Source organism: Rhopalosiphum padi, chromosome 3 (genome assembly GCF_020882245.1).
Source record: "Rhopalosiphum padi isolate XX-2018 chromosome 3, ASM2088224v1, whole genome shotgun sequence".
NCBI lineage: Eukaryota > Metazoa > Arthropoda > Insecta > Hemiptera > Aphididae > Rhopalosiphum > Rhopalosiphum padi.
The window spans coordinates 18423085-18436900 of NC_083599.1; the positions used below are offsets into that span (position 1 = coordinate 18423085).

Consider the following 13816-nt stretch of genomic DNA (forward strand, 5'->3'; position numbering starts at 1 on the left):
GCCACGAGTATCCACTAAGTATGCCGCGGTTTTTCTATAGATTACCGATTGCATTGAGTTGTGGAAAATGCGGGTATGTCTGTCAAATATTCGTCCAAGAATTAAAAATATTTGTAACGCCCATCAAGCACACATTTCTCATTAAATGTACCCATGTATAAACTACACTTTTTTTTGTAAATAAATTTAATAACTAATTACCTACTAATGTCTAATACAATATAATTATAATAAATAAATATTTGTTAGCCTATCAATCACACATTTTTAATTAAATGTATATATAATTATAATTAATTTAAAACAATTTTGTTCATCTAAAAATAGGTCAGTGTGCCGTGAAAATTTTTTGAAGTGTATGGTGTGTTGGGTATAATAAAAGTTTGAAAACCACTGACCTATATTGTTAAAATCAGTTATCAGAAAATTCCAATTCCATTAGTTACGTAATCTTATTTATAACGTGTAATAAAATATACTTGGTAACTGTTTTTATATAACAAACGATAAGGTTTTTCTTCAAAGTTTATTTTAAAATTAATTTATCCTAATTATAAGTATAGTATAGGTAATGCATTTAAAAAAAAGAAAGTAAAGGTGTTTGGGACGCAAAATTTGTGGTGGATTTTATAGCTCTGTGTCTATAGTTTCCAAATTAACAGGATTCAATCTAAGGTAAGAGCTAAACCGTTTCTAGTCTTCTGTAACTTATATAGTAAATGTGTGTCACAGATCCAATATAAAAACTGCAAGTGTTACCCTAAAATCATTATTTGTTGTTTAAATATTTTATTTTGCTAAAATTTTAGCTTTAATTAATATCTTTAAAAAAAATTGTACATAATAAGTATTTTTTAGACTTAATAGTTGCTGTAGTAACTTTATAAGTACTATTGAATTAAATGTTAAAGCTCAAGAATTAAACATACATATTTCTTGACACATATTTGACATATTATTCTTTATTAAATTATTATAGAAATACATCTATACTAAATAGTTTAAAAATATGAGTAAATATATTAACGCAGTGTACATTGAGTTTGTAGACTCGTAATTTCAAAATAAATAAGATAATTGTGATGAAAAAGTACTAGATCAAAATGTGTACGGACCAAAACCAGGATCAAGGGCTCCATCTCGAACAAAAGTTGAATACTGAACTTTCAGAGCTCCAGGAATGGGCCAAAACAAGGTTGAACAAGCAACTGGCGCTACACCACCAGATGGTAGAACTTTACGACCGGAAGTTGACAAAATGCAACATGTACGAAGAGGAATTGGAATGGAATCGCACAGAAAACGCACGTTTTAAATTTACTTCACAGTGCCTGATGGACAAGATCGAACAATTGACTAGTAGTGATGGCAAAAAATCTTTGATCAATTTCGAAAAAGACGTTAACGATCACGATAAAAACAAAGATACCGACGCCGATCCGTTAACTGCATACACGGAAGTGAGTCTTATACACTTGTAAATTATAACTAATAAATAATTTGTATAAAATTAGAAATATATATTGTTACATTATTGCATATAATAATAATAATATTTATTTATTCCAACTAACAATAATATTACAATAATAATAATATTAAAGTGGTTGTGCCTGACAGTAGTTAACTGTTGTCTGTTTAAGGCTTAAGTTAAAAGCAATGGGTGCAATGTACATTACATATTTTAAAAACATAAAAAAATATTTTTAAGTTTGTGAATTTATTAATATACACAATTATATTGTAAACGATTGACAATAGGTATACAAACCTAAATAAGTACTTAATTTAATTTATTTTATTTAAATGTATAGTTACCAAAGCTATGATAATTAATTATTGGTATTCAGATCACATTAATCATTATGTAAAACAAATTTTTCAAATTCTAAATAAAGTTAAAGTTACTGATAATAAGAACCTTATAAATAATAAATATGTTATCTATCATATAATCGAAAATATAAAGGATCGGTGTAATAACTAATAGGTATAGTCGTATAGGTATGTGATGAAAAAATGTTATACTATCCAAAATTAAACATTTACTGGCCTACCATTTAATATTAAGATTGGTACAAAAATGCATTTCATTGATTTATATTAATATGTTATAATATTATTCAACAATTCAAACTTACATTTTATACCCAATTAGTACACGCTTTCAACGTAACTTTTAAGTCCTGGTGTCCATCGTTGTTTAATTGTTTGTTCAAGTGCGATATCCATATTAAATACATTACTATTCGTCAATACAATTACATGAGTAAAACCTTTTTAAAAATTTATTAAGGTTAATGCTTATTTTACATATTTCAACGCTTTTGAGTTTAAGTATCATATTTTTGATTTTAAGGGCATATTTTGAATTTTATTTTTTTAGTACATATTTCAAATATTTATAGAGAATAAGAATTTCAGTAATACATTTCTCATAAATCGTGGTCAACAATTATTATATTAATTTGAAAATTTGTAAGAAAGACTATAGATAATAGATATACATCTTTATCTTATAGTGGTCAGTGGATAGTTTATAGATATTATACAATATATTAAGTATATTATACTGTAATACAGAATTTTACAAATCATTTATTACGTATATTTTTGTTCAATTTTATGAACACTTTTTTTAGCACATATTTTAAGCCATTAAATATAAGTATATATTTGTATAATGAATTTTTAGTACATTTAAGTATTTGCTCTAATTATCAATATTATGTGCTACAGATGTGTACCAAAAAGTTAATCGACAAAGTAACTGAATACAAGGAACAGGTCGAGAAAATATCCATAGAGTTGGACAATGTCAACGACCAGCTGGCCAACTCGGCAAAAACAAAAGAGGTGCTACTGCGGTGCTTGGAAAACTTGACGGTGTTGGCCGAAGCGGAACGAATGAGAAGGGACCGAGAAGAGTCGGAGCTGCGGAAGACGGTGAACCAGCTGACGGCAGAGCTGGACAAGGTGCAGCAGGAAAAGGAACGATTGCGGTCGGTCGAGGCCAAAATTTCGGTTGAGATGATGCACCACGACTCTGCGCAGGACGAAGCATTGCGTACAGATAACGCACAGCTGCAGGCTAAATTGGGAACGAGTGGAATTGTGGTAGCCACGCTTCAGTCGAGGATATTCGATCTGGAAAAGGAACTGGCCGAGCTAACGGACGTAGGGCACGTGCAACAGGAACAGAGTCAGATCTCCGGCTTTGGCGGTGAGTTAATAGACGGCGGCTCGTCTACGTCTATGATGCTGTACCAATGTAATCTATCTCGAACGGGCGACGAACACGTTGCCAGTTTTCTGGACCTAGGACGCGGTGATGACCAATCAATACCGTGTTTATTGTCGATCAAAAGCTCCGGCACCGCTGCCGAAGACGTTCGATTGTCTTGTTCACAGTCGACCGACGACGACCGCAAACCATCGTATTCAGAGTCACCCAACGACGACCGGCGACCATCGTATTCGGAGTCGACCAACGACGACCACCAACCGTCGTATTCAAAGTCACCCAACGACGACCGACAACCTTCGTATTCGGAGTCGACCAACAACGACCACCAACCATCGTATTCGGAGTCCACCAACGACGAACGCCAACCATCGTATTCAGAGTCACCCAACGACGACCACCAACCATCATATTCGGAGTCGACCAACGACGACTGCCAACCAACGCATTCGGAGTCGACCAATAACAACAGCCAACCATCGCACTCAGAGTCGACCGACAATGACAACCACCAACTATCTTATTCACTGTCGTCTACTGTGGAAAACTGCAGCACCGATACAGCCTCATCACTGGTGAAATTGAAAAATCGTCGTTTGGCTGACATTATAAAAAAATATGAGAGCAAGCACGAAGAAATAAAATGAATTTTATAATCAGAAATAATCATAATTAAGTTTTTTTTTTTTTTTTACTGATCGAGTCGTAAATCCACCGCAAACACTGTACTTCAGTCCATCACGCACAGTTGTAATTGCAGCAGTTTAAACATCCAGCTCGACCAATAGTACGAAGAGCTATACATAGCTATATATACGTTTTATATAGAAATACAAAGCGATCGAAGCATGGGTGATTTTAAACATAATCGCAAATAAAATTCATAATTGGTTATTTATCCAACATTGCCATGAACATACAGATATACATATTATATAGTCATATACAATAATTATAATATGATACTACGAAACAATAATCAATATGTATAAGCAATTTTGATGATTTCAAAATAAATCATAATATTAATATACATAAATATTATATATATTGTTTATAAGTTGCACAATGGTTCAAAAATTAAAATAATTTGACAAAAACAATTACATAAAAATGTTAAAAATCTAAATTTAATTTATGAACATAGTTTATACACCTGAGGTTATATCTGTAATTATTCATTTAAGGCAAAAATAATATTTAGTAAATAGATCCACGAAACAATTATTAGGTATAAATAATTAGATAGGTATATATAATTAGATAATTAAATAGGTATTATTAGGTAAACGAAATGTATTATTTATTTTCAATCAAATTTATGAGATTGTTAATAATTTATTTATATTATTGCTAATAACAGCTTTAATTTCTCAAATTACAGTTGGAAATAAACGATGAAATTATTTTATATAACATTAAAATTCACAGTAATGCTGTATAATACTATCCTTATAATTATATAAGATAGCCAATCCAATTAATTGTCTCAACGTGTAGTAAAAATAACACGATATATTTATTGAACACGGTAGCTTATTATTATTATAGTTTATAATAACGAATTTATGATGATTTATGAGTGGTTGTAAATTCTCCTGTAATATAAACACTCGTATATTTCGAGTAATAAAAAAAAAAATTATTTAGGCAAGTATGAATTCTATTATTATGTTATAATATGTATCTATGTTTTTTTTTATATGTTTAATAATTAATGTTGTATCATTATTTATTTATAATAGGCACGTTACATTATGGTTCATAAGCTCTACAAGACTACAGGTTAGTATTACTAGAATTCTAGAAGTGCATTCGCGCCGTACACATGCTTATAGATAGCCGATAGGGTTCGGTATTTCGGTCATAATGTAATATAATACCCAAATCGATGTCTCGGATCTCCATTTTAATCATCTATACCCGTTCACTAAAAAGTAATAAGTATTCACATATAATATGTCCGATACCATGATATCACTTATGGCATTAATAATGGTCTGTTGATAATGTTTTGATAAACAAAAGGTAATAATGCAGTTTTATTATACATACCTTTCGAATTTATGATTAATAATTTTTATTTCTTATGCCGTTAAAAACGCGTCAATTGTAAGTACCCAATACGTACCTATATTAAATTAATATTATATATAAATATGCATTTTTATTATTTATTTTATGAAAAATTCTAACCCTAATAACACTATATTGAGTTATTACTTCTAAAAAACAATATAGGCAGTATGCACACTGTTGTTACATCGTTCCATCACGTTTAAAACTCTATATACTCGTAGGTACGTAAGTATTAGAAATCTGTTAAATTTTTAAAAGAAAACATGTTCTTGTGCAGTTGTGCCCGTATAGTTTTTGTTTTGACTGTTTGTTAGAGTGTTATTAAATTTGTTTCTCTTGACAGCAGGATTGGTGATTTTTTTCGGCCCGGGAAATTTGGAATAAACCGGCCTATAGCTGATACGGCCGCAAATGTAACATATTCCCTTAAAAGGGGCATAATTTTTATATAAATTTCAAAATTTGTTTAGTTTCACCTCTAAATTAGTATTAAATATAATACTTATAATTATAGCTAATAGTTTTGAGTTAGTCAGATGAGGTTAACCTGTTCTAACTTGAACTTGAAGTTTGACCTTATTACATTTTTAAATATACACAGAAAATTTCCTTAAATAGGTATGTATAAAATTATTAAGTTATATAACTAATAGACATTCAATTTTTATTACTCGTAGGTACTTTCTTCATATTTGTAAACAATATTGGTTATGTAAAACAACGGTTTCCAACCTTTTTCGTTGTGAGGACCACCAATCTTGTAAAACAATCTCTGAGGCTCACTAATGACTAATAGAACACCTATATACGCGTATATATACTATGTATAATATTATTTATTAGGTATATAATAAAAATATACAATAATATTATTTTAAATAAATACGTTATATCAATTTTAATATTATATGGTCTACAGCCCATGGGATGGGAACCGCTGATGTAAAGTATATAACAATTTATCCTCGATTAACCTTAACGATTCCTGTTCTTTTATTATTATTCAAAAAACTTTAATTTTAACACTACATAAACAAAGTAGTTGAATACCCATAACTACACACCAGTGGGTTTCTAGGATTTATTTTTATTTTTAAGGACGTATTATTTTAATCATTTAATTTTGTATAAGTTTATTTAAAAGTTTATAAAAAACAAGTTATGTTATAAGACATGTGTATAATCTATATTTTTTAAATTAAAACAAGCTATTTTAATAAATGAATGGTTATAAAAATTGTTTAATTCCTATTCTAAATATTATATTATATTTGAATTGAATACTCATAGTAAATGTATAATTTATTTTAACCATTTATTATAATTGAAGCATACTTAATACACACTAGGATTGAATTCACTAATTTTTTTCTTAATATTATATATTTTAAAATACAATAAAAGGTAATAGATTAATACAATTACAATTACTATTAACTAGTTATTGACAATTTTCTGTGGTAAAACATTATATTCTTTTATTCTAAATTTTTTAAATAACTGTTCGGTGGGTTTGCATCGAACTTTACACCATTCTCTAATACCCAAATCTTTTGCTACTGCAAATAATAATAAAAAAACAAGATTAAATTTTATAGCCTCTATAATTATTAATATGTTTTAGTTATTGAGCTAAAAATAACTTAGAAATTAACCAATAAGATTTGAGTAGACCTTATTTTTTTAATGTTGAAAGCATTAAGTATATCTTATAGTTTTCTATTCAATTATGAAAAACATAATTTTGAAACATTTTTCCGGCGAGTTTCTAAATCACATGCTTGTCACAGAAACTTAAATTTCACTAAAATTACATTGGGTACTTTTTAAGAAAATTCAAATTAATATTTTGTCATATAATATATTATATTTACGATATACCAACTTTATTAATTAAAAACAATAATTATATATACTTCCATGGAGATTATTAATTATTAATTATTTATTATAGGCAGTTTTAAATTAATATTAATAAACAGATATATATTGTACCATTATTTTTTTATTTAATAGTAAACAAATAAAAATTATCAATTATTTTTCAAAAGAATACGTACCATCCTTCTTTTTTTTTAAATGATCATTGAGATAATCATAGTACATCGTTTGAAATTCTAAAACAAAGCATCATATATAATAATTAGGTACGTACTTTGAATAGTGAAATTACATTTATTTATATTCCATTTTTAATTTTTTTTTTAGATTAAATATTTGTTATTAAAAATATTATTATGTTCAATAAAATAGACGTCAATTTTTTGTTTATGAACTACACTACAATATAGTGATTATATATAATATATATTTATATTATATTATATATTTACGAGGTGAATGTGTGTTTTATTTATAGTTTTAATTAATTAACTTTTCCAATATTACGAAAATCGATGTAAGACCTTAAATTTTATATAATGCAGTACTGATTATCAAAATGTAGTAGAACACAATACACAACCCATGTTATGATCAATAAACCTCAATTATAAAATTATAAACATTTCACTTGAGTTATATTAAAATATATTTTCTATATTATTTTAAAAAATAATCTTGAAAAATTATATTAAAATAAAACTTACCTGAAAATGCATCAACGATCTCCTTATAGATATCTGTAACAAAGAAAATATACTTTAATAAATGTACCTACTGCTTAGAACTAAATATTTTTTTATTTCTAATGTTATCAATTCACCATTATACTAAAAATAGTAAACATAAGGTTATTATTATTTTAATTTTAATTTTTTATAATTACCTGTCCTCCATTCATCTTTATTCTCTAATAAATTTAATTAAAATAAATTAAATTAACTGTTTTGCTATGATTCAGCAAATTGTTGCTTAGGATTTAAAGTTGTAAGTACGATTGTATTTAACAAAATTATATTATGCACTATAAAAGTATAAAATTATATAATTATCATTTTTTACCGAAATTAAATACTCTCACGATATTCTTGTATGATATTGCTAAAAAATACAAAAGAATTAATAATTGTCCTATAAAAGTCTAATAGAATCTATTTGATTTTAAATTGAATATTAGATTAAGATGACTGGCTCAGACATTTTATTTTAACCTAGTTAAGTGAGGTACTTCAGTGACTGCTTTGTGTAAATGGCAAGGTTAATAATAATTTTTCCAAAAGTAGTATACTATGCTTTCCGCTGGGTATTATCCATTTTCATGCTTTTACAATTGCTAATACAATTGTATTTTTTTCTTTAAAATATTTAATTCGATTTTAATATTATTCCGATATTTATTGTATAGGTACCTAAAATGTTTGCATTTTATAATAACCTATAATTAAATTAACAAAGGTAATATATTTTTTTTACTATCGATAATGCATGGATAATTTTATGTAATATTTTTGAAGGATTTTATAAAGTAAAAATGTATTCAAAGATAGTAATAACAAAACCATTTTTAGTCTATAACTAGTAAACACCGCATTTTTAGCTCAAAATAGTTTTAAAAAATGAGGGTAAAACTGAAATTTGTAAATTTGTAAGAAACAATTTAAACATAATATTATAAAATGTCTGACACTGTATATGGTTACATACAGTTATTAATTTTCAGTAGTATATAATAGGTAGTTAAGTTGTATTAAATTTGAAATTTGTATAAGAAGTTAGTAAACTAATTATGTTATACTTACTCCAAAAAAATGAATTCTCTATCGATTCTGTTGAAAATTGATTTAATTATTATTTTATAATAATTGTGAAAGATACCATACGATCTTTCTTAAGCATTGGTGTGAAAGAATGCTTTCATTATATGCGAACTGTTAATGACTGCAGTCGATTTTCATTAAAATTGTATTATCTATGAACGTATGTCAATCGTGATTTAAGATAGTATGGTTGCCCATCAACTATAGTACGGTATATAGTAAACTAATATAGTAATACATATTGTACCCATTATGTATATAAATATTCTTTAGATAATGTTCCTATTTTAACAATAGCTAATTTAAAACAAATTTCAAAAGATCCATAATATGATTTATTAAAAATAATAAAAAAAACTTTCACATCATTGCTCGTAAAGTTGAAAAATATTTAATATAAAATAAATCGTAAATTGTACTTTTGCATTCTAAAAATAATAAACAATATATTAAATCAAATTAATATTTTCAGAATTACATAGTCATGTATTCTAATACATTTAATCTATATTCACAGTATGAATAAATTAAATTATTATTATTTTTTTTCAATATTTGTGGTTATAAACTTATAACTTATTCTTTAAGTATCAACTGAACAATATTAAATTAAATATAACTATATAATTGAAATAGGTAAATAATTTTTTATAAATTGTTACAATATGTAAAAAAGCATACTAAAGGTAATATTAAGAGCTTACCTTCAATTTCTGTGAATGAACAAACGTAATTAGTTAATGAGTGTTAAAAATAAAATAATTTATATAATTAAAATACTAGGTAATATACAATATAATTCGATATTTTATGTTAAATTATATAACAAAAAATGCAGTTATTTAATTCATAAGATTTTGTACAAAAATATACTTGTAAAGTGTTAAGTCATTGACATGAACAGTCTTCACTAAGTGTAACCCACGTTTATATTATAAGTAGGTACATATCTATCTTTCATAGTTTATACACATAAGGTTTTATCTTTAAAAAATGTTGTGCAAGTGAATATATTTAGGTATATATCTGTGTCGACTGGACAATATTAAATAAAATATAACTATATAATTGAAATACATAAATTTTTATAATATGTAAAATAGCATATACTAAAGGTAATATTATGAACTTACTTTTAGGAACTGTGAATGTATAAACGTAATCGGTGAATTATTATTATGAATCATATATATATATATGATACACTATAAAAATACTATAATAAACAATATACTATTTTTAAGTATAGGAATATATAAGAATCTGTCTACTTTTTGACAACGATGTACTATTTCATTTAACTTCAACAATAATAATAATAAAAAAAAATATATATATATATATATTATTTTTGAAATCTACATTATAAATTTATTATTATAAATATAACAAGCATTTGTACATGTATACTATATCAGTAAACTTACTCGTCGAAGCTGTTAATTTATAAACATAAATATTTGATAAATATAATAATTTAAAAAAAATATATTTATTGTTTAATAGTTATTAAAATTCTACAATAAAAAAAAATTGTCTTTTTTGTGTGTGTTATCGATTTTTGTAGATTTTAAGTAGAACGAATTATATATTTACAATTATCTAATTTTTTGGGGTACAAATATATACAATATGATTAAATTGTATAAGGCTACACCGTATTTATGTATTTATTTAAACAAAATAACGCTATTCAAACGAATAACAAAAAATGTTTTTGATCTTTTTGTATAATATGAATATGGCCATGGAAAGTCATTATTTCTCACTATTTACTATTAGCTAAGGCGAGACAATCAGCAGATGCAGGTAATGATTCTCGGGCGTGACCAGCTGTATTTAAATTTTACATTGACTTATTTCGTTTACGTACCTAACAGGGATAACAGTTGTTACACAGTTGAGAACATTTTATCTTAAAAAATACAAAAATCCTATACTATATTTTTAAAGTTAAACGGATTATACAATATATATTAATAAATCTATTATCATTAAATATTTATTATTAAACAATAGGTTTACTAATGACGATAATAATAAGCAAATTTGTGGCCTTACTCTTGATAAATTTAGCTATATAATATCAATAAAATATTTAATAATTATTACAAGTTTATATAAATTAGTTATTATGGTTAATTTTAATTACAGACATATTAAGATTATTTTATTTATTCAAGTTGCGTTTTTATAACGATTGCCAGTTAAAAGTATAAAATGTATACTAGGGAATATATTTAATTCTAGTAAATGTGTATATATTCTAAAATAGAACAAATACTTTGATATACAACTTCGAGAGAGATTTCTGGTAAAAATTGGATTTAGTTAATATATTATAAAATTCAAAAAATAATATTAGAAACTTGTATTTTTTCATAATATTTGTATAAGTTATTCCTGGACAATCTATCATTTTCAAAATATTACTGATGAATGATGATCGTATATAAGTGCCCAATCGAGTGTCGGACATCTCTTGTTATAACAGTGGCGGATCCAGAGCTCAATTTTTTTTTTTTTGGGGGGGGGGGGGGGCAAAAGATCAAAACCAACATATACACAATATCTTACAAATTTATATTTTAGTTTACTGCAATTTACAAAACAAAGTCTAAACGTCGTTGTTTTTTATTAGCAAAGCGGTCTATGACAGATTGTATTAATTTGTCTACATTTATTTCCCTATGCACATGTAATAAACAAAGACCTGTTAACCTAGTTTTACCCATCCTAGACCGCAACTAAGTTTTCATCCTGCGAAGAGTGGAAAAGCTTCTTTCAGCTGATGCTACTCCAACAGGCATTGTAGATAATATTTGTAAAAAAAATTGTATGTTTGGAAAAACTTCAGCATTACAAGAAGAAAAAGCTTCTATAGCATTATCAGGACATTTTTCAACTCCTTCTTCAGTGATTTTTTTTCCATTTTTGGCACCAAATTTCCAATTCGTCTAAAATAAAAATTACATTTAATACACTTTTTAAAAATTGAAATCAATGTAAAACTAGTTAGTAGTTACTAGGATATAGAATTTATATTTACCTAAAATAGTTTTTCCATGTAGTATATTTGGTTCAATTGAAGAAAATCTCTTTGATACATTCAATACTCTATCTTGATAATCTGAGGTATAATACATTTTTTGTTGCAAAAAAGTTTTTGGTATAAATAAACTTAAATCATATGCTTCCAATGCTTCCATACTTGGTAATGTAAATCGTCTTTTAAGATCTTCAATTATTGAATCCAACAATGGAATAAACATACTTAGACGATAATATTCATCAATGCTCTGTGAATTATAATTTTCTCTGTGTGTTTGTGTTTTATTAATTCTTGGTATTTTTAAATCAATATCTAATCCAGATGCCAATTGTTGTACTTCTAAATACAATTTAGTAAACTCAGAAATACAATTAGTTCTGTTACTCTGTAGTACAGTTATAGTGCACTGAACTATTTCAGAAGCATTTTTTAAATCAATGGTTGATGACTGTAAAATTTTACTTAATGGAAATGTACGCTCTAACACATACCTTAAACAAGTTAATGCAAAAATAAAATCTGTATCACATATTGATAAAACAAAACTTTTAGCGTTAGATGTAGTCATACTTGATTCCTTCCATTTAGTAATTTCAGTAAGTACAATAATCAGCTGTGGAAGTATTTTTTTAAATTGTATTATACCATCATGAAGTTCAACCCATCTTGTCTGACATAGGCCAATAAGTTTATGACCAATTGTATCAGTTAGTAGTTTATATTTTTTGGCAGATGTGTTGAAAAAAGCAATAATAGCTTTTAAAGTACCAATTGTGTTTTTTATAGATGGTATAGTTGAAGCTTGAGCCAACGAATTATTTAAAGCATGATTGAAACAAGGACATCTAATAGCATTACACATTTTTTTTTTTGTATCTCCGATACTGCACCACAAGACTCTGACACCATTACTGCTGCACCATCTGTCCCGATACCAATACACTTATCTAAATCGAGCCCTAGCTTAGATATAATATCCAATACAACATGTCCAAGTGCTTTACCACTTAGCTTTACTTCATAAGGATTTGGTATATCTTCTGATCTAATTGATTTATAAGCATCAACAAATGTTATAAAATCTTCATATACCTTATTATTCAAGACATATCTTAATACTAAGCTTAGCTGATCAATATGTCTTATGTCTGTAGTCTCATCAAATATTATAGCAAACATACGAGCCATCCTTACATTCATAATTATTTGAGATTGTATTTCTTCGCCAATGCAATCGATTAAATCGTTTTGAGTAGTTTTACTTATAAATGTTGAACGAGATGAAGTTGTTTTTAGATGGCTTTCTAGTGTTTTGTCACCTGCACTTATTCTAAACATTAGAAGTTCTCTAAAATTTCCTTCATTTGATGGACCAGCATCGTCATCCAGAAATCCATCATCTCTGTGTCCTCTTAATGCTAAATTTTGTCGACCACAAAATATAATAGTTTCAATTATTGGAACTAATCGTTTTCTATTTTCATTAACTTAACTTGAATGGATCGTTGAGTATTTATTTGAATTATAATTACTTTTTGTGGGTTATGATATGCAGCCAAAAAGTTATTCCCAGACTCAACAGCAAATTTATGATATTTATGATTACTGTGTGTTTTTAAATCACCATCCTTGCCAGTTAATTTTGAAAAATTTTGAAGTGGTTTCTTTACAAAAGTTTGGAGTGTTACATTATTAGATGTATTGAAAGCAAACAAAACACAATACTTACAAAACAACCCTTTC

At 26.6% G+C, this 13816-nt stretch overlaps 1 protein-coding gene and 1 pseudogene across 1 annotated transcript; one reads left to right on the forward strand and one right to left on the reverse strand.

Moving 5' to 3' along the window:
* The first annotated feature begins 1082 nt into the window (after positions 1-1082).
* Positions 1083-3891, forward strand: LOC132924858 (spindle assembly abnormal protein 7-like). The gene is given in 3 exon segments (XM_060989297.1): positions 1083-1460; positions 2740-3509; positions 3798-3891. Coding segments are annotated over 3 exon segments (1242 nt in total).
* Positions 3892-11624: 7733 nt separating this feature from the next.
* Positions 11625-12293, reverse strand: LOC132924310 (uncharacterized; annotated as a pseudogene).
* Between the last annotated feature and the right edge of the window lie 1523 nt (positions 12294-13816).